This window comes from Lolium perenne, chromosome 1, assembly GCF_019359855.2.
Source record: "Lolium perenne isolate Kyuss_39 chromosome 1, Kyuss_2.0, whole genome shotgun sequence".
Lineage (NCBI taxonomy): Eukaryota > Viridiplantae > Streptophyta > Magnoliopsida > Poales > Poaceae > Lolium > Lolium perenne.
The window spans coordinates 93,181,501-93,208,550 of record NC_067244.2 but is presented as its reverse complement, the minus strand read 5'-3'; the positions used below and the strand labels follow the sequence as shown (position 1 = coordinate 93,208,550).

The 27,050-nt window shown below is 47.6% G+C and overlaps 1 protein-coding gene and 1 long non-coding RNA gene across 2 annotated transcripts; both read left to right on the top strand.

Moving 5' to 3' along the window:
* The first annotated feature begins 3,991 nt into the window (after positions 1–3,991).
* Positions 3,992–7,510, top strand: LOC139830638 (uncharacterized). Its single transcript, XR_011743594.1, has 2 exons — positions 3,992–5,374; positions 7,359–7,510. It is a non-coding gene; the product is annotated as an uncharacterized lncRNA (long non-coding RNA).
* A 4,217-nt stretch (positions 7,511–11,727) lies between these two features.
* On the top strand, positions 11,728–13,834 carry LOC139830633 (uncharacterized). The gene has a single exon (XM_071819140.1). The coding sequence runs from the start codon at positions 11,740–11,742 to the stop codon at positions 12,721–12,723; it is 984 nt and encodes a 327-aa protein (XP_071675241.1). The 5' UTR covers positions 11,728–11,739; the 3' UTR covers positions 12,724–13,834.
* The last annotated feature ends 13,216 nt before the right edge of the window (positions 13,835–27,050 follow it).

Below are 27,050 nucleotides of genomic sequence, written 5' to 3'. Positions count from 1 at the left end.
CAGCGGCCCGCGTCCGCGTGTCCGGTTGGGTCGCACGCTGCGCCCAACGCGGCGACCCAAAAAGACGCCACGTGGTTCGTCTTCCTTGCGCGGCGCTGCGCCATGGCCGGCCTCGACGGGACAGCAATGGCGGGCGGTAGAACGCGCGGGAAAGTTCCTGCGCGCACCAAGGTTCCCGCGCGCGCGAAAATGCCATTGGCGCGCGCTCGTGCCCAACTTTCCCGCCCAAGGCCGCCGGCTATAAAAGACGGCGGCGGGCTCACAGATCTCATCACACCCGCTCCGACGTCCTCTCCCCCTCCACCTTCTCTGGCGCCCTCTCCGTCGCCATGACGCGCACTCTGCAGGCCACGTGGGCCAAGCTCTCCCTCGCCGCTTGGGCCAGGTTCCCGCGGACGGAGGAGGAGGAGCGCGCGGACGCGCGGTGGGTCGCCGATGACGAGGCGCTCCGCGTCGCTGCCCAGGCGGCGGCGAAGAAGGAAGAGGACGCGAAGATGGTGGAGGCGGCCACGGACGGCTGGCACGAGACCGCAGACGGGTGGTACGAGGCCGCAGAGGAGGGGGCCGCCGCGGAGGAGGAGCCCGTCGCCGCGGAGGACCTCGCGCTGGCGAACATCAACGCCGACATCGAGGAGCAGCTCGCCGACCTCACGCGCGTGACGAAGGTGTTGGTGATATGCCCGAGAGGCAATAATAAAGTGGTTATTATAATCTTTGTTTTTATGATAAATGTTTGCATGCCATGCTATAATTGTATTAACCGAAACATTGATACATGTGTGTTATGTAAACAACAAGAAGTCCCTAGTAAGCCTCTTGTATAACTAGCTTGTTGATTAATGAATGATCATGGTTTCGTGATCATGAACATTGGATGTTATTAATAACAAGGTTATGTCATTAATTGAATGATATAATGGACACACACCCAAATAAGCGTAGCATAAGATCAAGTCATTAAGTTCAATTTGCTATAAGCTTTCGATACATAGTTGCCTAAGTCCTTTGACTATGAGATCATTTAATCACTTACATCGGAAAGGTACTTTGATTACATCAAACGCCATTGCGTAAATGGGTGGTCATAAAGATGGGATTAAGTATTCGGAAAGTGTGAGTTGAGGCATATGGATCAATAGTGGGATTTGTGCATCCTGATGACGGAGAGATACACTCTGGGCCCTCTCGGTGGCACGTCGTCTGATTAGCTTGCAAGCATGTGATTAATATCACAAGAGATGACATACCACGGTACGAGTAAAGAGTACTTGTCGGTAACGAGGTTGAACAAGGTATGGAGATACCGATGATCGAAATTCGGACAAGTAAAGTATCGCGTGACAAAAGGAATCAGTATCGTATGTAAATGGTTCAATCGATCACTAAGTTATTGTTTAATATGTGGGAGACATTATGGATCTCCAGATCCCGCTATTGGTTATTGCTCGGAGAGGAGTCTTGTAACGCCCCAACTTTTGCAACCTTGTTTATTTGTCCAAAGTGCAAAAATCAGGGGGAACAAAAACTTTTTAAGTTTTGCTTGTGCTGTCATGTGTTTGGTTGAAATATGTCTAACTTTGTTTGATGAGTGAAGTTGGTTGAATAATGTTAAGTGATGTACCTCAAACCACATCTTATTATCTCGAGAGAATACTCATGCTATGGCCACTCTTCTATCACCTTAATCTCCTCTCTTCAAAAATATTTGAACCTTATGTCATATAACAAAGCCTCTTTTGTTTTGTCTTATGACTCAAATTTTAAATTCAAAAGATCTTGTCAAACACCTTTTATTTTAAAGTGGCTATGGTCACCTGAGATCATAGTATCACAAAAAGTGTTTCTAAAGTTATTTTGTTCTGAGATAAAGTATTTGCCAAATGTCTCACCCTTACCTTGTGTGAATTTTAAATTTTATAAAAGCTTCGTTTCAGTACTTGTCTGATCTTACTTACTTGTATGGTTGCCTAACAAAACTGCCTTCAACACACTTACACATAGTATCACTAAAACCAGTGATGCCATGATCATCTTTCTCTTACACCTTAATCTCAATTCATTTCTTATCTATGATAAAAACCCTTTTGGGTAGGCCATTGTTTTAATTGGGTTTGAACCCTATGGCCGAAGCCTCTCAAAATATGTTCATTTTTAAAACCCACCACTTACCCTAAGTGGTAATGGTGATCATTATTAATCGCCATGCCATGTAAGTGCTCGGTAAACTCTTTTTTTTTATAAAAAAAACAATCTTTTAGGTATTTCGTGTTTCCTTTACAAAGTGGAGTATGCCTATTTGATAAACCTTGCTTTATTTTATTTTAAAAAAATCGTAATTTGCTCTTGGTTTTCTAAAACTATTTCCAAAATAGTTTCCAAGTTATGTTTTCAAAACAAAATATGGATGATCATGAATATCATCACCAACAATAAAATAAAATGGAGAGTTGACCTTGGGTCAACACAAGTTGCTCGGTGCAGCCACTACAAAACTCCAATCCTAGCATCACTCTGAAAACCATCCGAATTCTGAAACTGTCAGAAACCAACTGCTGGCAGTAATCCGTGCAGATCAAAGAAATGTTCCACTTTAGACCTCTCCCTTTCCCTCATTTCTCAACTAAATTTTTATCTCTAAAATTACTTGTAATCGTGGACGTATCCTCAACAGCTTAGAATAAAATTCAGCTCATTCGGTGCACCCATGTGCTCCTGGTGAAAATGTGAAAATCGGTTGATCTCATCGAATTTCAGAAAATGACCTTCGGGTTCATCTACAGTCTCGACTTTGAGCCTTCCTCCTGCCCTCGTTCCTCCACCATTAATTCTTCCGTAAAATTCTTGATAAACTTGTTACCTTCCTCTTCGCCATGCAATAAGTTTTATATCAAATCAAGCTCTGAGGTGTTAGCAGGAATTCGGCAAAATCGGCCCGGTGGAGCTGTTATCTCTGAATTTCACTTATGAGTCTGGGCATCAGTACTTTGCCTCGACTTTGGCACTCTTTTTCTCCATCATTTGGCAATCGTTTGTCTCTCTGAAAATTTCCCGGTAAAGCTGGCACTACCCTCTACATCTTTGATGTTCACATTTTTACGTGAATGCGTTTGCATCGAGCTGAAGCTAGGTGAAAAGTGAGGCTCGTTAAATTTCTGCAGCCTGAGACTTTTTCGATTCATTGATCGAGCCAGCTCGATCTGATTCTCTCTCCCTCTCTTTGACCTTTCCTTCTACTCTCTCCACGACTCCACTCTGAACATCCATGCAAGCAAGTGCCCACGTGAACAGCATTGGCTGTTTGCTCTTGGAGAGGAAGCGGAGAGAAAGACCAAGGCTTGCATGCGATAAGAACATGGAGAACCTTGCTGCCTCTCCCTCCATCACTTCTTGCCAAACCAATGAAGACCCCTGCTGCCCTGTCTCCTGCTGCTCTCTCACGCGCGTGCAAGCACGCTCCAGCACACCCCAATAGCTGCCCGTGGGCGCGGCCACCTCTCCCTTCTCTCTCTCCCCGGTGTTCACCAAATAAGATGGACAGTGGTGACTCGACCACACCAGCTCCCGAGCTTGCGCCAGGGTAATGTCATGTCGATCCCATCTCTGACCCGCTCACTCCCGAGGCAGCCTCTGTCCCACATCTCTCTTCCCCAGGCTCGACAGCCCCGTGGTCACCACGACCGTGGACGCCGATCCGTTCCCATTCCATTAGTGCGACACAGGAAGCACCCATCTAAACCACCATTTACCTTGGATCCAGAACACAAAATGACTGCATAGATTTCTCTCTTGTGCGATAAAGACTGAACTGGAAAGATCGAACACCTTCGTGTACCCTTCAATGCCATCTCCTTTCGGCAAGCTCAGACCGCGCTTTTCGTCGTCCTAAGACGAACCAGACCCAACTATTGATGCTGTTCACGATGGCACCGCCCCTCCGCCCAATCGCGTCCGTGGAACATCGCCACCATCCTCCCGTGCTCACTGTCCACGGTGCACCGTCGCCCGTCCTTTTTAACTTGAGCAGAGCCCTCCCTTTCCATTCCTTTCCTCACTTCCCACTCCCTCACATTTCTTCTCATATCCCAGAAACACAGGCGAGCGAAGCTTTGCTTCTTTTCCTTCCTCGTCGAGGCAGAGGCCGAGCTGAGCTGGCCGGGCTCACGTCGTCGTCTTCGTCGCATTCCATCCCTTCTCTCTACTTTCTCTTCCTGCATGTATCTCTTCTCTCTCTGGCCCTCCTAACACGTCCGTTTTACCTCGCAGAAAACCTTGGCGGCCGTCGCCGTGGAGGCTAGTACGAGCCGTCGCCATTACGAGCCATCGTCCAGCTTCTCCGTGTTGTTCTGTCCGTGCACCGTGCCCGCCGTCGTCAACGCTAACGCCCGGCCTCCCGCGAGTCATACTTGATGGACGACGTGAACTGCAGTATCTCCGCGTTGCCTGCTCCATCGCTAGGCACCTCCGCTAACCGCTTCGTCCGGAGCTACGCCGAACTCGCCTCCGGCCACGTCGTCGACGACCGTAGACCCGTCTGCACGTTCGCGTCGACGCCGGGACTGATAGTTTTGGCCAAGGATCAACACACACATATACACATTGGAGAAAAACACACAGAGACTTTTTCAGGCACCGCACCTTCGTGCCTCTTTTCTCTTGTTCTAAACTCTAAACTTAGTACTAATAACAAGATTTGTTCCAACAATCACCTCCCAAATCTTGCTATTACTTATTTCTCCCTTGAAGCATGTGGTCGTCGATGTCATCGGTGCACCTCGCAGATGGCCGCCAATGCCATCTTGTACGCCGATTGCCGTCGTCGCCATTGGCCTCGCCGAGAGTCGCACCTCCTACGCCTTCACCGTGAGCGTGCCGCCATAACACACTCGATGCCACATGTTCACCGCTGGTGCCGCACCTCGCCGGTGACTCCCTCCATGTTGCCGCCGATGACGCACCTTGTCGACGACTCGGACATGGACGATGAACTCTTCATGGCAATGGCCTCCACGCCATGGCCATCACCTCCTTGCCGCCGGTGACGCAACTTACCGGGCAGCACGCCGTTCTCCTTCGCTCGTGACGCAGCTCGACGACGATGGAGAGCGGACCTCGACAAACGAGGCTCTGATACCAAATGATAGTTTTGGCCAAGGATCAACACACACATATACACATTGGAGAAAAACACACAGAGACTTTTTCAGGCACCGCACCTTCGTGCCTCTTTTCTCTTGTTCTAAACTCTAAACTTAGTACTAATAACAAGATTTGTTCCAACAGGGACGCCGTCACTGCATGTGCGCGTCGCCGACTGAGCCGCGCAGCCTCCGCCGAATCCTTCAGCGGCGACCTCCATCATCTTCGACCACCGCCGGTGAGAACCCCGTTTCCCTCCGTCGTAGCTATCACCGCGACGCTGACTTTCATTGGTAGTCCCCGAAGGACGCATCCAGGTAGCTTTCATTCGTAGCTATCACGATCCTGCTGCTGCATGCAAATGCATGGTGCATGGCCGCAAGTAGCAAAATGGGTCATCCCAGCACTGAGCTGAGCCAAGCTAGCCGGCGCTGATCCGCCTCGTCCCGGCCTTTCGGCCCGTTTCGTTTTTCTTATCTGGGAATAGAAATCCTGTGCTGCCAGATCTAGTTCAGGTTTAAATCCACCAAATATTATTTTGTAAATACCTAAATCAGCAGATCTAAAATTCCTAAGGTACCGTAGTGAGTTTTCTATCATTAGAAACTGGTTTCAACCCCAGATCTGCTCTGCATCTCCCTCAGGAAATAAAGTGCGTGAGTCATGCAATAGCAATGTAAATTCAATATAAAAAATTTAGAGCACTTTTTTTTGAGCAAACTAAATTGTGTTGAATACCCCTCTGTATTCTCCGCCTTTTGGCATAAGTGAAAACGCACGTACCTTGCCAGTTTGCAAATGAACCAGAGAACATTTTCTGCTCAAATCTGACTTGAGAAAATTACTGAGGGACATCAAAAATAGATTTTGTGCACGAAACCAATTTTATAAGAACCAGTATATCTTATTTTATAAGCTTATCCAGTATATCCAATTTTATAAGAACCAGTATATCTTATTTTCTGCTCAAATCTGACTTATCCAGATAAAAATGTTTTATAAGCTTCTGAGAATATATGTAAATTTATTTACCAAAACTGAACCCTAAACAGTAAATTAATTATTATAAATAATATGTAAAGCTAAATGGAGTGAATCCAATTTTTCTGGAATCCTTATTTAGTTGTCTATCGGGATGTACAACTTGTTTGCCTTAATTCATTTGTGTTCTGTGAGCCAAAAAGGGAAGCTAATTGTTCCTCGCTTTTGTAAAAATGGTTAAAGATACTATATATTTAAATTTGACACCACACCACTGTATAGTACTTCCCTGTGTCATTACCTACCTTTTTTTTTTTTTTTTTTTGCGCAAACAGAGCTGATACCATTAACCAAGAGTTTTACAAACAAGCTCAGAAACAGAGAAAAATACAGAAAGGTCCTTCTGAGCCCCAGCGTCTTCTCCGTCGAGCAGCACGCTACGCCGGCGAAACCCGCCGTCACTCCTCCACCTCAAGCTTGGACTGGGAGGAGCCCCCGAACGGCCAGGAAGTCGACGCTCCTCGGCACCATAGCACCTCCATCCTGCACCACGAACGACACCGGCTTGGTCAACAACAACAGCTCCGCCAAGATCTAGGACGGCCGGCTCCGCCATCACTCGGACACCGGCGAGGGGGAAAACCGCAGCACAGCTCCACCGAGCCACGACCGCGCCTGGGACAGCAGATCCGCCCCGGAGCTCCACCGGAGCATCCAGAACGGAGGAGAGGACCGCCGTCTTCAAAAGGCTCTCCGACCGCGCCACCGCCTCCACAGCGCCGCCGGCAGCCAACCTACAGCGACCTACACTATGTACACACCGTGATCCGACGATCCCCCACCCTCCCGCCGCCGGAGCGGCCGCCGGAGGCGAGGGATCGAGCGGATCGACGGCGGCGAGGTGGTCAGTGCGGGAGGGTGCACAAATCGCCTTATCTACTGTAGATGGGGATAAGGGAAGAGGTCCAGGCTCTCTTTGTGTCATTACCTACCTTGGCATACCAAGTTTAGGCCTTGGTGGTAAGCAGAGAGGCAGTGGCTAATTTTAAGGCTTTCTTGCCTTTTATGAACAAGTAAAATGGTTTTCTCGAAAAAAAAAGTGCTAGAAAATAACTAGGGGTACTGTGCACTTATTAGTGCTTGGAATACCCACTGATTTCATTATAATAAATTTTGTTAGAATGTTTACTTGTACGGTTGTGTCTTGTATGGTGATTGTGTGTTTTTTTTTGCGACGATAGATACGAATGCCACAGATGAAGAAGAGGAGGATCATTTCGAGGATTTCGAAGAGAAAGTCCAGGGACAAATAGCCAACCAAGGCAAGCCACCTCTTGATGCATCTCTGATCCTATATATATTCTTGCTCTTGCATTATGACAGGTTTTATAAAGTGCATGTCTTTTATTTATTATGTCGGTGGTTAGTGCCACCCGGACTTTTATTAATCCACCCTTAGGGTGCAGCCCTCGTTGGTACCTACTGATCACACCTCTATTAGTGATACGATGCTTACCACCTTATCACCCTTGTCGCCTCTTTTCAAAAGAGAAATGGGACTATAGGTCGGGAGCCCTTTTGAAAAAGGTTTGTGAAAAAGTTTTCAAGAAAGGAAATTCTTCGAAAACCTTGGAATGGGGTAGCCCTGTCCAAGTGTGGTTTTACGAAAGACAAAAAGGTTTATGAAAGATATTGCTGGAGGCAAAGGGAAATGAAAAGTTGTTTTCGAAAAACCTTGGTGACCATAGTACGAAACCGGACCTAGCCAGTACAACCACATTACCCTTTAGTGGGACGGGGCGTAGCGTAGTAGTTTGTCTCGCCTTAGTTTGGGTCCCGCAAGTGTAGTGGCGGTCCGACCATGGACGCTTCGGACCGGGGTTCTTCCCATGAGAAGGGACGCAACCCATTTGCTGTTTAGGTACGCGGGGTACAACTTATGAGCTCCCATTGAAAGATGCCTAAGTGGTTGGATGGCATTCCGAGGGTCGGGTGTCGGGGGACTTTGCAACTCCTGGGTAAACGGCATCCCGACTCAGTGTTGGGAGGTACAACTCATTCGGCATGTCTTAGGCTCAAAGCGAGCAAGCGAAAAACTACGATCGGTTATCCGAGCCTCGCGTTTTGACGCTTGGCGAACCAGGGATGATCCCGGCGGATTTATCGGATCTTGTGGGGAAAGTGTACAACCTCTGCAGAGTGTAAATCTATTCGAATAGCCGTGTCCGCGGTTATGGACATGGGAATGGCGGTACGTGGCATTAAAGGAAGGTTTTGGTTTATAAAAGTGTTTTCTCAAAAATGTTTTGGGAAAGGAGTACCAGTGGGACTGGTGGAAATGTACCTGGGAGGTACGGTGGAAAGTTGGAAAAGTTGTTTTGGCCATATGAGATGGTCCGAAAGGAAAATGGGTCATCCTTACCTATTAGTCTGTAAATACAAAGTTGTTTTCAAAAAAAAATTTCAACAAAGATATAGAGATGTCATATTCTCGAGAGGAACTACCTCTCGCTCCTTGTCGCCCTAGTTAGTGCCTATTCCTTGCTACTGCCAAATTTCATATCCTTTACTTCTCTCTAAGGTGGTTTAAGAGTACAATTCATAATGTACTCATGGCTTTGTCCCTGGCTATTTACTTGGCCAGACTTGGTGGAGTTCGACAGATGAAGAAGGAGTTGACGACGTCTATGCGAGCTAGGCACATCTTCCCAGTCAGTTGCCTGTAGGGTTATGGCATGACTCGAGCCATGCGAACGCTTTCTTCTGAAGTATTTCCGCTGTGTGGTTGTTAATCTCTTGCCATTGAGGCTCTTATGTAAGTATTGGTCATGTGACCGTTGTAATCTTTTTATTCGGTACTATAATGGATGTTGTATTTGGTACCAGTCCGGTTATGCTTTCACGACACACTGATCATGGGATCGTGAATGTGTATGCATAACGGGTGTTTCGGACAGCTAGTCCGGGGCCCCACAAGTCTCGACCATGTCTGCATAGTTCGCGAATCATAGGGTGACGCGCTTAAGGTTCGATGTCGCATAAGTAGATTTGAATATGGTATGGAGACAAAGTTTGTTCAGAGTCTCGGATGGGATCCAGGACGTCACGAGGAGGTTCGGAATAGTCCGGACAATAAGATTAATATAAGGGAAGTTGATTTCTAGGTTTCGGAAAAGTTCGGGATTTTTCCGGTGGATGACCGGAAGGTTCTACAAGGTTCCGGTCCCACACCGGTGGGCCCACGACCCTAGGAGGCCTATCATGGGCCGAGGGGGTGCTCCCTAGCCTAATGGGCCAGGGGCACATGCCCCTCAAGGCCCAGCCGGCCAACCCCTAGGGTTTCCCTAGGGGGGGATCAACTTGGCGGGGAAGAATCCCTCTTCCCCCCACTTGGCCGCCGCCCCCCTAACCCTAGATGGGAAAGGGGCTTCCCCACCGACCTGGCCACCTATATAAAGAGGGGAGGGGGTGGCCGGCCACCCTCTCCATCATTCCTCCTCCTGGCCGCCTCTCTCTCCTCCACTATACGCTTTCCGGCTTAGGCGAAGCCCTGCAGCTTTTCTTCCTCCATCACCACCACCACGCCGTCGTGCTGCTAGATTTTGGAGGAGATCTTCTACACCTCCGCTGCCCGCTGGAACAGGGAGAGGAAGGGCTTCATCGACACCGGCTATAAAAAGACGACGCCGGCCTCACAGACCTCACAGCATTTTCGCCGTCCTCTCCCCCTCTTCCTTCTCCGACGCCCTCTACACCTCCATAGCCATGCCGCGCACCCTGCAGGCCACGTGGGCCAAGCTCTCCCTCGCCGCCTGGGCCAGGTTCCCGCGAACGGAGGAGGAGGAGCGGGCGGACGCGGTTTGGGTCGCCGACGATGAGACGCTCCGCGTCGCCGCCGAGGGGACGATGAAGAAGGAAGAGGACACGAAGCTGGTGGAGGCGGCCGCGACGGGCCGGCACGAGAACGCGGACGGCTCGTATGAGGCCGCGGAGGAGGAGCCCGTCGACGCCGACGACTGGTTCGACGACCTCGCGCTGACGAACATCAACGTCGCCATCGAGGAACGTCTTGCCGACCTCACGCGCGTGACGAAGGAGCACGAGGCCACCTGCCGGGCCGGCCGCCGCTGTTTAGGCGACCTTCTCGGCCAGAAGAACCAGCTCCTCGCTATGCGAGCTGCCCGCCACCTCATACAGCTGCCCTCGCCCGAGCGGCGCGCGCCGGAGAGGCTGCTGCGTCGGTGGAGCGCGGCCGCCAAGAGCGCATGCGCCGTCGTGAGGCGAACCACGAGGCCTAGGCCGCCGGCCGCATCCGCCTGGAGGCACGGACCGCTGTGGAACGCGCTACCCTTCAGGAGCTCGACCTGTGCGGGAGGCGGAGCGCGAGCGCGCCCAAGCAGAAAAGAGGAAGGCGGCCGCGGAGGAGAGCCGCAAGAGGGCCGCCGCCAGGCCACCCAGCTGCTAAAGCTGGAGTGGAATCCTCACGCGTACATGCCGCCCGTGTCGAGTGAAATCCACGGCCCCGGCGGCGAGTCGCCGGCGAGGACGCCGGCCCCGTACGTAGCTAGACTAGTAGTAGTAGATTTAAGAAAAAATGTGATGGTTAACTTTAATGAAAAAAAACTATCTCTCTATGACACGCGGGCTAGAGGCGGACAAGGGGCGGACGCGAGTGGCCAGCTATCGGGGTCCGCGGCCACGCAAACTCGTCCCAGTTTTGGGCCGGGTTTGGGTCGTGCCGGACGTCGCGGCCATCCGTTTTGGGATGGGTCCACGTGCTGGGCAGCGGTTTTGTCCGGTTGGACCCATCCGGATGCGCGGGCGCGGGATGGGTCGCCACGTTGGAGATGCCTGGATGGGTCCAACCGGACAAAATCGCGGCCCAGCGCACGGACCCATCCCAAAAACGGATGGCCACGGCGTCCGGCACGACCCAAACCCGGCCCAAATCTGGGACGAGTTTGCGTGGCCGCGGACGCCGTTGGCTGGTCCCTCGCGTCCTCCCCTTGTCCGCCCCTGGCCCGCATGTCTGTCTCCCAAAACACACCCACTCCACTCCACTCCCAAAACCTAGAGCTGGCCGAAGAAGCTCCTGCCGCCGCCACCGCCACCATCGGAGACGAAGCCCAGCTCGCGTCCGTTGTCGCTCCTCCCGTGGAGGCGGCTCCAGTCCTGGACGCTCCGGTGGTCGTGGAACCCGGGCCGCCCACGAAGAAGGCGAAGCCCGAGCTCACCGCGGAGCAGAGGGCGATGGAGACAAAGAAGCGGGGCGACCGGCACAGGGCGTTGTGGCAACGGAAGAAGGAGGCCGATGCCGCCAAGGAGCGGGTTCTGGCGGCGGAGCAGCTCCTCCAGCCCCAAACACAGGTGAAGGCGAATGTGATGCAAGAGCAGGCCATGCTCTTTTACGGCCACGCAGCGCTCGCTCAGCACATGATCATCCAGGGCGCCGGCACTACCTCGGGGGGGGGGGGGGGGAGCTCGGCCTCGTCCGTGACCCGGCCCCTTCCAGCCCCGCTGACTACCCCGTTGGGGTGCACGCCCGGCGCGCGGGAATTGGCGGCACATTCAGGGCGCTATGCGTACCCGTCATGGGGTGGGTCACCGGAGGTGGGCGAGTCCATGACGGGGCCGTCGCCTTTGTCCATTGACCTCAACCATGCGACGGCGAACTCCAAAGGCCCAAAGCACCTGGGAGCAGCAGCGATGACCGGTGCACACAACCTGCTCGACGATTTGTCAGCCGAGCGCGCCCCGCCATCGATGGCACCGTCCACCGTGCAGGTCCCTCCGTCTTACCCGCAGACAATGCCGACCACCGTGCCATATCCTTCAACCGAGCAGGCTCCCCAGCCACCTCCCATTGACACACATGAGGACACCACCGTACCATACCCCGGCAACATGAACATCGAGGAGGAGCCATTGTTCGCTGACGAGCTGACACAAGCCGCAGCTCGAGGTCGCCGGGTTAGCAAAAGAACCAGCAACTACACGGTGCTGGAGGACAAGGTGCTCGTCAATGGATGGTTGACCATTGGGCAAGATGCATTGATAGGTGCCGAGCAGAAGGAGACCGCATTCTGGCGCCGGATCTATGAATACTTCCATGAACATCGCAAATACGGACTGGAGCCATTTGAGAGCGACCGTAGCGAGCTATCCCTCCAAAAGAGGTGGGGAACAATTCAAACTGACACACAGGAGGACACCACCGTGCCATACCCCGGCAACATGAACATCGAGGAGGAGCCGTTGTTCGCTGACGAGCTGACACAAGCCGCAGCTCGAGGTCGCCAGGTTAGCAAAAGAACCAGCAACTACATGGTGCTGGAGGGCAAGGTGCTCATCAATGGATGGTTGACCATTGGGCAAGATGCATTGACAGGTGCCGAGCAGAAGGGGACCGCATTCTGGCGCCGGATCTGTGAATACTTCCATGAACATCGCAAATACGGACTGGAGCCATTTGAGAGCGACCGCAGCGAGCTATCCCTCCAAAAGAGGTGGGGAACAATTCAAACTGAATGCAATAAGTTCCAGGCGGCGTATGATCACGTGAAGCGGATGCCCGTTAGCGGCATGGGCATGAAGGACTTGGTATGATTCTTAACCTCAACTTGTTCATTCGGTCTTTGCACATATGCTTATCATTGTTGTCTCGCTTTGCTCTAGGTGTGGCAAGCTTTGGATTTCTACAAAAGTAACAATGAACAAAAGACCTTTGCCTTCCCTCATTGTTGGAAGGAACTCCATGGCACCCCCAAGTTTTAGGAGGGGTACGACTGGTACATGGCCACCTTGACTGGCAACAAGACCGCCAAAGATGCCACGGTCATCGACCTTGATGGTGGGCAGCCTTGCGGTAGCTCCGCTTCTCGTGCAAGTCGTCCACGCGGCCACAAGTCAACCAAAGCCGACATGAAGCGTGATGCTTCGTCCATGCTATTGTTTGGCACTTTGAAGGAGATGCATGCTGACAGAGATGTGTCCACGGACAAGAGGGATGAGAGGAGGCGCCGGGAGAAAGAAGAGGACAAGAAGAACTACTTCGATGTCCAAAAGAAGAAGCTTGAGATTGAAGAGTTGAAGGCCAAGACCAAAGCTCGAGAAAATTGAGCTCAAAGAGAGAGAAATTGAGCTCCTAGCAATGGCAAGGGCCAAAGAGGTGGAGTTGAAGGCGAAGGAAGTTGAGCTCAAACGGCAAGCCGAGGACAACCTGATCATGAACACCGACTTGACCACCATGAGCGAGGCGAAGAGAGCTTGCTTCGAGAAGAGGCAGAAGGAGATCCTAGAGCGCACAAATTGAGTTGACAGTCTCAATTTGTAATTTTTATATTTTTTCAAACTATGGCACATTTCATTTCTTCATTACGGCACGGGCTAACTTTACATGACCACGTCTCATGAGACTTGCTCCACGCTTGACATGCAACTTGTATTGCATAAGTGGCTTTGCGGGTGTCTGTCTCTCCCACCATAGTGAAGATCTAATTTGCTCTTTCTATTGACAACACTAGTATCACCGTTGTGGTTCATGTTCGTAGGTAGATTGGATCTTACTCGAAAACCCTAAACCACGTAAAATATGCAAACCAAATTAGAGGCGTCTAACTTGTTTTTGCAGGGTTTGGTGATGTGATATGGCCATGTGATGATGATTATATTTGATGTATGAGATGTTCATTATTGTATTATGGCAACCGGCAGGAGCCTAATGGTTGTCTTTAATTTTTGTTAAAGATCTGCGTGTCTATTCATCATGTAATAGCTTTATTTCAAGTAGTTGTTATAGTAGCTATACGTGATGGACAACCATGAAGCGGCGCCACTGACCTTGACGCCATGCTGGTGATGATGGAGATCATGTCCGTGCTTTGGAGATGGTGATCAAAAGCACAAGAAGAAAGACAATATCATATCACACATTATGAATTGCATGTGATGTTAATCCTTTATGCATCTTATTTTGCTTAGATCGCGACGGTAGCATTATAAGATGATCCCTCTCACTAAAATATCAAGATAATAAAGTGTTCATCCTTAGTATGCACCGTTGCTAAGACTTGTCGTTTCGAAGCATCACGTGATGATCGGGTGTGATAGATTCTACATGTGCATACAACGGGTGCAAGCCAGTTTTGCACACGCGGAAACTAAGGTTGCCTTGACGAGCCTAGCATGTACAGACATGGTCTCGGAACACGGGATACCGAAAGGTAGAGCATGAGTCATATGAATGATATGATGAACACTTTGAGTGTTCGCCTTTGAAGCTACATGTTTTCTCGTGAAGATCGGACTTGGTGTAGTGGATTTGGTTCGTGTGATCACTAAGACAATGCGACGGATGTTGTTTTGAGTGGGAGTTCACCTAGTTAATTTAAGAATTAAAATTGAACACATTTTATTATAAACTTAGTCTGAACTCTTTGCAAATATGTTGTAGATCATGGCGTCCCCCTCCATCAGTTTTAACCAGTTCCTAGAGAAAGAAAAGCTTAAGAGCAACGGTAGCAACTTCACTGACTGGTTCCGTCATGTGAGGATTTTCCTCGCTGGTGGAAACCTGCAATATGTGCTCGATGAACCACTAGGTGCCCCACCTGCAGAAATTGAATCCGATAAAGTAAAGAATGTTTACGAGACTCAGAAAATTCGGTACTCTCAAGTTCAGTGTGCCATCCTGTGCAGTCTGGAAGACGATCTTCAAAAAAGTTTTGAGCACCACGATCCGTATGAGTTGGTCAATGAGCTGAAAGCTATTTTTGAAACTCATGCGGCCGTGGAATGCTATGAAGCGTTGAAACACTTCTTCAGTTGCATGATGGAAGAGGGCAGCTCCGTTAGTGAGCACATGCTCGCTATGTCCGGGCATGCGAAGAAACTCAGTGACTTGGGGATAGTGATTCCTAACAAGTCGGGATTAATCGTGTCCTCCAATCACTGCCACCTAGTTACAAGAACTTTGTGATGAACTACAATATGCAGAACATGAACAAAGAGTTACCTGAACTCTTCTCCATGCTGAAATCTGCTGAGATTGAGATACAGAAAGAGCACCAAGTGTTGATAGTCAACAAGACCACCAGTTTCAAGAAACAGGGCAAGCCTAACAACAAGAGCAACTTCAAGAAGGGCGGCAAGAAAGCTGTCGCGCCTCCTGAGAAGCCTAAGGCTGGCCCTAAGCCTGATACTGTGTGCTATTACTGCAAGGAGAAGTGGCACTGGGAGCGTAATTGCTCCAAATACTTGGCTGATCTGAAGAGCGGCCTTATCAAGAAAAAGAAAGGTATATTTGATATACATGTTATAGATGTCTATCTTACTGGTTCTCGTAGTAGTGCCTGGGTATTTGATACTGGTTCGGTTGCTCACATTTGTAACTCGAAACAGGAACTGCGGAATAGACGAAGCCTAGCGAGGGACGAGGTGACGATGCGCGTTGGAAATGGATCCAAGGTCGATGTGATCGCCGTCGGCACGCTCCCTCTACATCTACCTTCGGGATTAGTTTTAAACCTCAATAATTGTTATTTGGTACATGTGTTAAGCATGAACATTATATCTGGATCTTGTTTAATGCAAGACGGTTATTCATTTAAGTCAGAGAATAATGGTTGTTCAATTTATATGAGTAATGTCTTTTATGGCCATACACCTGAGATGAATGGTTTATTCTTGTTGAATCTTGATAGTAGTGATACACATGTTCATAACATTGATGCTAAGCGAATTAAATTGAATGATAATTCTACTTATATGTGGCACTGTCGTCTTGGTCATATTGGAGTGAAGCGCATGAAGAAACTCCATTCCGATGGACTTCTTGAGTCACTTGACTTTGAGTCACTTGATAGATGCGAAGCATGTCTAATGGGAAAAATGACTAAGACTCCATTTTCTGGTACAATGGAGCGAGCTACATACTTATTGGAAATCTTACATACCGATGTGTGCGGACCAATGAGTGTAGTATCGCGCGGTGGTTATCTGATAAGGGGTGGCCCGATCTTCTCAGTAAGCAACGGTGGTGATGATGATCACGGGGTGATGGCAGCGGAGAAACACGACGATGAAGTGGATGATAACTTGTGTGACGCAACGAGATCTCTCGATTGGTCCCGGTCGCCAATGCAACAGCTCTCAACCCTGCAAGATATTCGCAACTCCACACACTTGCGCACGTAGCCGCCGACCACGAAGCGGTAAGTTGCAACCGTCTAATTCCCAATGGAACAGCAGATCACACAAGACTTTTTCAGGATCTACACAATATTCAAGCAATATGGTGTAGGGATTCAATAGTTTTGCTAGAGCAAACAACTAAGAACTAGGGTTTATCTTAAACGTGGTCTAAAGCAGCTAGGGGCGTCCCGGGCACTTATATAGGCGTCCGGGACGAGTTCTGGTCGAAAAGATACAAAAATAACCGACCCAGAATAGATCTGGTCGAGACAGACTCGGACGAATCCGGTCTGGAATCCGGTCAACCGGGCCAGGGACCGGATCGGCCGGTCTGGGGTCCAGTCAACCGGGCGGCAACCGGATAGTTGCGAGGTTTTCCGGTTTTCATCCGGTACGATGAATCGCGTCCGGTTGGCGCCCTGTCAACCGGGTCAGTGACCGGGTTGGCCGGTCTGGCGGCCGGTCGGAGCGGGTCTTTGGACCGGCCTGGACGTCTTCTTCTCCTCTCGCGCATGCCTCCCACTCCTCCCTCGCGCGTCCATGAGATATCTTCATGTCCAGCTCCATGTCCAGCTTCACGTCCATCTTGACGTCCGTCTTCATGTCCAGCTGCTCCTCTCCTCCTCGTGCGATGCTCGTCTCTTCTTGATACCTGATGATACATAAGTAATAGGACTTAGGCAGTATAAAGTTCTCATCAATCAAAGTACCGTTTAGAAACAAGTTCACCTGTTGTTTAAGTAGCTTCGCACGAGCCCTTGTAATTGGTCCAATCCGAACTTCATTGGACTTGAGCTTCACAACAGGTTCATCTTCATTTATCAGTGACGGAGGTAATGGTGTAGTAGGGATGTCCTCATCATCTCCCCCCTTCAAAAGGCGTCGACCTCGACGCTCCAAGGTCTTCTCCGTCATATGGTGTCAAATCAGCAACATTGAAAGAATTACTGACACCAAACTCATCAACTGGAAGATCTATCGAGTATGCATTATCATTGATCTTGGCAAGCACTTTGTAAGGACCAGCACCACGAGGCTTCAACTTAGACTTCCGCAGCTTCGGGAACCTATCCTTGCGAAAATGTACCCAGACCATATCACCAGGCTTGAACAACATCTCTTTGCGCTTCTTGTTCATCCTTGCAGCATTGCTCTTGCCTTTCTTCTCTATCAACTCTTTAGTCTTCACATGGATTCTTCGCACAAAATCTGCCCTCTTAGATGCCTCCATATTAACTCTCTCATGTATGGGCAAAGGCAACGAGTCAAGTGGAGTAATGGGCTTGAAACCATACACCACCTCAAAAGGACACAGCTCCGTGGTAGAATGTACCGCCCTGTTGTAAGCAAACTCTACATGCGGCAAACACTCTTCCCACTCTTTTAGGTTCTTCTTGATCATGGATCTCAACAGTTGTGACAAGGTCCGATTCACCACCTCAGTTTGACCATCAGTTTGGGGATGACAAGTAGTACTGAACAGTAGCTTTGTCCCTAGCTTTCCCCAAAGTGTCTTCCAGAAGTAGCTCATGAACTTCACATCACGATCAGAAACAATAGTCTTCGGGACTCCATGTAGTCGAACAATCTCCCTGAAAATCAGGTTAGCAATATGCGACGCATCGTCGCTTTTGTGGCAGGCAATAAAGTGTGACATTTTAGAAAATCTGTCCACTACCACAAATATAGAATCATGGCCTCTTTTAGTACGCGGCAAACCCAACACAAAATCCATACTAATATCTTCCCAAGGTGTAGTAGGTGCCGGTAATGGAGTATACAAACCGTGAGGCTTCTGCTTGGACTTGGACTTGTTGCAAGTAATGCACCTCTTCACATACTTGTCCACATCCCGCCTCATCTTTGGCCAATAAAAATGATCAGTGAGCATGAGTAGCGTCTTCTCACGCCCAAAGTGACCCATCAAACCTCCAGCATGTGATTCCTGCAATAAGAGCAAACGCACAGACGATTCTGGAACACATAGTTTGTTAGCTCGAAACAAGAACCCATCATGTATGTGATATTTTTCCCATGCTTTACCAAGAGCACATAAGCGATATGGTTCAGCAAAATCATGATCAGTCGCATATAAATCACATAACACCTCTAATCCAGGAATTTTAACATCAAGTTGAGTTAATAGCATATTCTTCCTAGATAGAGCATCAGCAACAATGTTATCTTTTCCCTTCTTATGCTTAATAATGTATGGAAAAGACTCAATGAACTCAACCCACTTAGCAAGACGCCTATGCAAAGTAGATTGGGCTTTCAGATATTTCAAAGCTTCATGATCAGAATGTATGATAAATTCCTTTGGCCACAAATAATGTTGCCAAACCTCAAGAACTCTAATCAAAGCATACAATTCTTTATCATATATTGGATAGTTCAACTTAGCACCAGAAAGTTTCTCAGAAAAATATGCAATTGGGCGACCCTCTTGCATCAACACACCAACAATTCCAATACCACTAGCATCACATTCAATCTCAAATTGCTTATTGAAATCAGGAAGCGCAAGCAACGGTGCAGAAGTTAACAATCGTTTCAGTTCATCAAAAGCATGATCTTGGGCAACGCCCCACTCAAATGCAACACCCTTTTTAGTCAACTCATTCAAAGGTGCAACAATAGTAGAAAAATTGGGCATAAAACGGCGATAAAACCCAGCTAGACCATGAAAACTTCTAACTTGACTCACATTCACGGGAGTAGGCCAATTTTGAATAGCTTCAATTTTAGACACATCTACTTCTACTCCATGCTTAGAGACAACATAACCCAGAAATATGACCTTATATTTGCAAAATGTGCACTTCTCAAGATTACCATAGAGTTTACTATCACGCAACACTTGCAAAACATGTCGAATATGTATAATATGATCAGATTCATTGCAGCTGTAGATTAATATGTCATCAAAATACACAACCACAAATTTGCCAATAAAATCACGCAAAACATGGTTCATCAGTCTCATGAAAGTGCTAGGTGCATTAGTCAAACCAAAAGGCATTACTAACCACTCATATAAACCAAATTTCGTTTTAAAGGTGGTTTTCCACTCATCCCCTTCTTTCATCCTAATTTGATGATAACCACTACGCAAATCAATTTTAGAGAACACAGCAGCACCACTCAACTCATCTAACATATCCTCTAAACGGGGAATAGGGTGACGATATCGAATAGTGATATTGTTTATAGCTCTACAATCTACGCACATACGCCATGTACCATCTTTCTTAGGAACAAGAATAACAGGAACAACACAAGGACTAAGGCTTATGCGGATATAACCTTTGTCGAGTAGCGCTTGTACTTGCTTCTGTATCTCCTTCGTCTCTTCGGGGTTCGTTCTATATGGTGCCCGATTGGGTAGCGAAGCTCCAGGAATCAAGTCGATTTGATGCTCAATACCTCGCAATGGTGGAAGTCCTGCGGGTACCTCATCCGGAAACACGTCGCCAAATTCCTGCAAAACATTAGAAACACCAAGAGGAAGAGGGGTCATGTCGTTAGAAACCAAAACCGTACCCCTGTACAAGAGCACAAGAGGCATGGCTGTAGGATCCTCACTAAATTCTCTCATGTCTTCTTTGGTGGCTAATGAGACTAAGGAATTCACTCTCTCACTTTTCGTTATATCACTCACAACATTACAATTCTCTCGCCTATCTAAAGAAGCATCCTCCAAATTGACTTCAACTTTCTGACGAGACTCATTGACAATTTGCTGTGGTGTCATAGGCTGTAAATTGATTTTCTTGCCCTTGAACTCCAAGTGATATGTATTGGCACGGCCATTGTGTTGCACAGAACGGTCATAGAGCCAAGGCCGACCCAATAGAAGGTGACACACCATCATAGGAACGACATCAAAATCAATGCAATCCTTATACGGTCCAATAGCAAACTCAACACGCACCATGTGGTTTACCTTCATCTCACCATTGTCGCTCAACCACTGAATATAGTATGGATGCGGGTGCGGTAGATACTTCAACTTCAGCTTGGTACACAACTCCTTGCTTGCTAAATTGCGGCAACTCCCGCCATCAATAATGACCTTGCAAGCCTTGTCAGGACCAACTAAAGCCTTTGTTTGGAACAAATTGCAGCGCTGAGTAGATGTACTAGGCAACACATTAAGAGCACGCTGCGACACAACAATGGTGCGAGCATCAGATGGATATGCATCTTCACCATCAGTGTCATAATCATCATCGTCTGGAGCATTAGGATCAACATCATCTCCAGTCTCGTACTCATCGTCCTCATTGATAATCATGACTTTGCGGTTCGGACAATCTCTCTTGAAGTGACCCTTGCCACCACATGTATGACAAAGCATATCACGATTCTGTGCAGAGACACATTAGAGCCACTCGTACTTGCAGCAGTCGGACTTCTTTGTGTTAGACACATTGGAGACCGACTTACTAGGCGGAGGGGCGGAGCGCGCGTCGAAGGTGCCGGCGCCATAGATGGGGCCGCGCGGGGTGTGAAACGCCCAGCTCCTGTAGCTCGACCTTTGATTTTTGCTTCGTCAGCCAACTGTGATTCAGCTTCTCTTGCATGATGTAACAATTGATTCATATTGGTGTAGCTGTAGTGTCGAACAATGCCTTTGATATCATACTTCAAACCGTTGAGGAAACGCTGCATTGTCATCTCAAGAGACTCACGGACACGGCCACGCTGCATAAGCATCTCCATCTCCATGTAGTATTCATCCACAGTCTTCACACCTTGTCTCAATAGAGTCAGCTTATCATATATATTCCGCAAGTAATTTGTAGGCACAAAGCGAGAAGTCATCACCTCCTTCATGGCACGCCATGTGCGTATAGGCTGCTCACGATCCTCTTCGCGGTTACGGACAAAAGCATCCCACCAACGCAAAGCATAGCCATCAAATTCGGAAGAAGCAAGCTTAATCTTCCGATCGTCAGTATAATGTGGATGTAAGCTCCATAACTTCTCAATCTTGAGCTCCCAAGTGAGGTATTCTTCAACATCAGCTCCTCCTTCAAACTTGGGTATAGTAAATTTGGGCTTACCCAAACCATCTTCCTCATCTTGACCACGACCATTGCGACCAAGTGGAACCCAACCGCGAGCACGATTACCACGTGGCGCATCACGAGCATTATGTGCGTCATCTTGAAGCTCAGGATCATCGTCATCGTCTTGTTGTTGTTGTTGCGTGGTCAAATTCTCAACAGCTAAGCGCAAATCAGCAAGATTGCGTTGTACATCCGTCATTTGATCTTGCATTGCAGTGACGGTCACCTGAGTAGCATCCAGTTTTTGGGAAATCTCATCAATCTTCCCATTAAGCACCTCGTCCTGAGCGCGGAATTCACGTCGCATCTCATTACGAAGAGCCTCATACTCCCTCCATGTGATGATATCTGCAGCACTCTTGTTTTCCTGATTAACAATTCTATGATCACTAGCAGACATCGTTAGTAGATTAGTGCACTAATTCAAAAATATATGGTGATACTCTCACAACTCACTCAAAACTGATAAGAAAAGGAGATCTTACCGTTCCAAAGTAAATTAGTGTTGCTTACCACTTGTAGTAGCAACTAGTGCACGTATGTAGCGAAGCGAATATCAAGGGTATAAGAACAAATCACACGGCAAAGCAGAGTATATGTGGGGCTGTAGGTAGGCTACCTATTTGCACCAATAACAAGCTCTAGCGCTGACCGTAAACAACCAATGATACTCACACAAGGCGATATAATGGGGCAATGCAACTATATGTGGGAAAGGTTGCAATGCACACGAGAGACGCTAGCAAAGCTCAACGAGACAGGCACAAGATTGCTCAACTACAGGTGCAGTAAAGTAAACTTAGGCCTTCACTTGAATCAACTAGCACTTCACTTGTCTTTTTGGATTTTCTATTTGTATAACACACGCAGCGATGTAGCTCTTTTTGCTTCTTTTCAATTTTCTATTTTTTTTTTGATTTTCTGACCCAACTCCTTGATAACACGGCCAACAGAAATATGCAAAGCACCAATAACCTAACGAGCAGCCTGTCGAGCGGTAAAACTAGTCTCTTCTGGGGAAATTCCTAGTCACTTGATATCGATAGGCTGTGTCTATGGTTGGGAACAAGCACAATGTATGCTATGTGGAGTCGGAGTAACAAAAACTGACACCACACGATAAAGGAACACAAGATGATAGAGTAAACTCAAACCCTAAAAGACTAGATGGAAAGAAAAGATACGCAAAAACAACTACGAAAAGCAACTAAAACTTGAAATTAGTGCAATCTAAGGCTATGGAAAACCCTAACCCTAATTTTTTTTGGATTTTTCTGGATAGGAAACACTCACAACTCAACTATGGGGTGGATTGTGGATGGCTTACCGAGGAAAACTGGAAATTTGATACCAAGATGATAAGGGGTGGCCCGATCTTCTCAGTAAGCAACGGTGGTGATGATGATCACGGGGTGATGGCAGCGGAGAAACACGACGATGAAGTGGATGATAACTTGTATGACGCAACAAGATCTCTCGATTGGTCCCTGTCGCCAATGCAATAGCTCTCAACCCTGCAAGATATTCGCAACTCCACACACTTGCGCACGTAGCCGCCGACCACAAAGCGGTAAGTTGCAACCGTATAATTCCCAATGGAACAGCAGATCACACAAGACTTTTTCAGGATCTACACAATATTCAAGCAATATGGTGTAGGGATTCAATAGTTTTGCTAGAGCAAACAACTAAGAACTAGGGTTTATCTTAAACGTGGTCTAAAGCAGCTAGGGGGCATCCTGGGCACTTATATAGGCGTCCGAGACGAGTTCTGGTCGAAAAGATACAAAAATAACCGACCCAGAATAGATCTGGTCGAGACAGACTCGGACGAATCCGGTCTGGAATCCGGTCAACCGGGCCAGGGACCGGATCGGCCGGTCTGGGGTCCGGTCAACCGGGTAGTTGCGAGGTTTTCCGGTTTTCATCCGGTACGATGAATCGCGTCCGGTTGGCGCCCGGTCAACCGGGTCAGTGACCGGGTTGGCCGGTCTGGCGGCCGGTCGGACCGGGTGCTGGACCGGCCTGGACGTCTTCTTCTCCTCTCGCGCATGCCTCCCGCTCCTCCCTCGCGCGTCCATGAGATATCTTCATTTCCAGCTCCATGTCCAGCTTCACGTCCATCTTGACGTCCGTCTTCATGTCCAGCTGCTCCTCTCCTCCTCGTGCGATGCTCGTCTCTTCTTGATACCTGATGATACATAAGTAATAGGACTTAGGCAGTATAAAGTTCTCATCAATCAAAGTACCGTTTAGAAACAAGTTCACCTGTTGTTTAAGTAGCTTCGCACGAGCCCTTGTAATTGGTCCAATCCGAACTTCATTGGACTTGAGCTTCACAGCAGGTTCATCTTCATTTATCAGTGACGGAGGTAATGGTGTAGTAGGGATGTCCTCATCATTATCATTATGTTCTAACCTTCACGGATGATCTGAGTAGATATGGGTATATTTACTTTATGAAACATAAGTCCGAAACTTTCGAGAAGTTTAAGGAATTCCAAAGTGAAGTGGAAAATCAACGTAACAAGAAGATTAAGTTTCTGCGTTCTGATCGCGAAGGCGAATATCTGAGTTATGAGTTTGGCAAGCATTTAAAGAAATGCGGAGTACTTTCACAGTTGACACGGCTGGGAACACCACAGCGCAATGGTGTGTCTGAACGTCGTAATTGAAATCTCTTAGATATGGTTCGGTCTATGATGTCTCTTACCGATTTGCCTTTATCATTTTGGGTTTATGCATTAGAGACAGCCGCATTCACTTTAAATAGGGCACCATCTAAATCCGCTGAAACGACACCGTATGAATTATGGTTTGGAAAGAAACCTAAGCCGTCGTTCCTTAAAGTTTGGGGTTGGGAAGCTTATGTAAAGAAGTTACAACCTGACAAGCTAGAACCCAAAGCGAAGAAATGCGTCTTCATAGGATACCCTAAAGAAACAATTGGGTACACTTTCTATCACAGATCCGAAGGCAAAATGTTTGTTGCAAAGAACGGATCCTTTCTTGAGAAGGAGTTTCTCACGAAAGAAGTGACTGGAAGGAAAGTAGAACTCGACGAGGTTAATGAACCTTCTCTCGTTGATCAGAGTAGCGCAGTACCGGAAGATGTTCCTGTACAGCCTGCACCAATAGGAGAGGAAGCAAATGATGATGATCATGAAACTTCGAATGAGGAAGCTACTGAACCTCGTAGATCGACGAGGGAACGTACCACTCCTGATTGGTATGATCTCTGTCTAAATGTCATGATTGTGGACAACAATGATGATGACCCTGCGACGTATGAAGAAGCAATGGTGAGCCCAGATTCCAACAAATGGCAAGAAGCCATGAAATCCGAAATGGGATCCATGTATGATAAAAAAGTATGGACTTTGGTAGACTTACCTGATAGCCGCAAGGCTGTCGAAAATAAATGGATCTTCAAGAGAAAAACAGATGCTGATGGTAATATTACTATCTATAAAGCTCGACTTGTCGCAAAGGGTTTCCGAAAAATTCAAGGAGTTGACTACGATGAGACTTTCTCACCTGTAGCGAAGCTAAAGTCTGTAAGGATTTTTGTTAGCAATAGCTGCATTTTTCGATTATGAGATTTGGTAGATGGATGTCAAAACGGCGTTACTTAATGGTGATATTGAGGAAGAGTTGTATATGGTACAACCCAAAGGTTTTGTTGATCCTAAAAATGTTGACAAGGTATGCAAACTTCAGCGTTCCATTTATGGACTGAAGCATCCCAGAGTTGGAACCGACGCTTTGATACGGTGATCAGAGACTTCGGGTTTATACAGACTCATGGTGAGGCCTGTATTTACAAGAAAGTGAGTGGGAGCTCTGTAGCCTTCCTGATATTATATGTAGATAACATATTATTGATTGGGGATGATATGGAACTATTAAGCAGTGTTAAAGGTTATTTGAATAAGTGTTTTTCAATGAAAGACCTCGGTGAAGCAGCGTACATTTTAGGCATCAAGATTTATAGAGATAGATCAAGACGCCTAATAGGGCTTTCGCAGAGTACATACCTGGACAAGATTCTAAAGAAGTTTAGAATGGATGAAAGCAAGAAAGGGTTCTTGCCTATGTTGCCAGGTAAGGTCTTGAGTAAGACTCAAGGTCCGGCTACGGCAGAAGATAGAGAGAGGATGAGCAAGATCCCCTATGCCTCGGCAGTAGGCTCTATCATGTATGCCATGCTGTGTACTAGACCGGATATCGCACATGTTGTTAGCTTGACCAGCAGATATCAGAGTGATCCAGGAATGGAACACTGGACAATGGTCAAGAATATCCTGAAGTACTTGAAAAGGACAAAAGATATGTTTCTTTGTTATGGCGGTGACCAAGAGCTCATTGTAACCAGTTACACCGATGCAAGTTGGAACACTGATCCTGATGACTCTAAGTCTCAGTCTGGGTACGTGTTTATACTGAATGGAGCTGTAGTAAGCTGGATGAGTTCCAAGCAGTGCACGGTGGCGAAGTCTTCAACTGAATCTGAATACATCGCGGCTTCAGAGGCTTCATCAGAAGCGGTATGGATGAAGAGGTTCATTGTTGAGCTTGGTGTGGTTGCTAGTGCATTGGACCCGTTAGTCATCTATTGTGACAACACGGGTGCCATCGCCAATGCAAAGGAACCAAGGTCACACAAGAAGCTAAAGATAATCAAGCTGCGTTTTCATTCGATTCGCGAGTACATCGAAGATGGTGAAGTAGAGATTTTCAAAGTGCACACAGATCTGAATGTGGCAGATCCGTTGACTAAAGCTCTCCCTAGGGCAAAGCATGACCAACACCAGAATGCCATGGGTGTTAGGTACCTTACAATGTAACCTAGATTATTGACTCTAGTGCAAGTGGGAGACTGTTGGAGATATGCCCAAGAGGCAATAATAAAGTGGTTATTATAATCTTTGTGTTTATGATAAATGTTTACATGCCATGCTATAATTGTATTAACCGAAACATTGATACATGTGTGTTATGTAAACAACAAGAAGTCCCTAGTAAGCCTCTTGTATAACTAGCTTGTTGATTAATGGATGATCATGGTTTCGTGATCATGAACATTGGATGTTATTAATAACAAGGTTATGTCATTAGTTGAATGATATAATGGACACACACCCAAATAAGCCTAGCATAAGATCAAGTCATTAAGTTCAATTTGCTATAAGCTTTCGATACATAGTTGCCTAAGTCCTTCGACCATGAGATCATGTAAATCACTTACATCGGAAGGGTACTTTGATTACATCAAACGCCATTGCGTAAATGGGTGGTCATAAAGATGGGATTAAGTATTCGGAAAGTGTGAGTTGAGGAATATGGATCAATAGTGGGATTTGTCCATCCTGATGACGGAGAGATACACTCTGGGCCCTCTCGGTGGCACGTCGTCTGATTAGCTTGCAAGCATGTGATTAAGATCACAAGAGATGACATACCGCGGTACGAGTAAAGAGTACTTGTCGGTAACGAGGTTGAACAAGGTATGGAGATACCGATGATCTAACCTCAGACAAGTAAAGTATCGCGTGAAAAAAGGAATCTGTATCGTATGTAAATGATTCAATCGATCACTAAGTTATCGCTGAATATGTGGGAGCCATTATGGATCTCCAGATCCCGCTATTGGTTATTGCTCGGAGA

Coding starts and splice junctions, on each gene's coding strand:
- LOC139830633 (XM_071819140.1), top strand. CDS start 11,740: ATGACGGGGCCGTCGCCTTTGTCCATTGACCTCAACCATGCGACGGCG.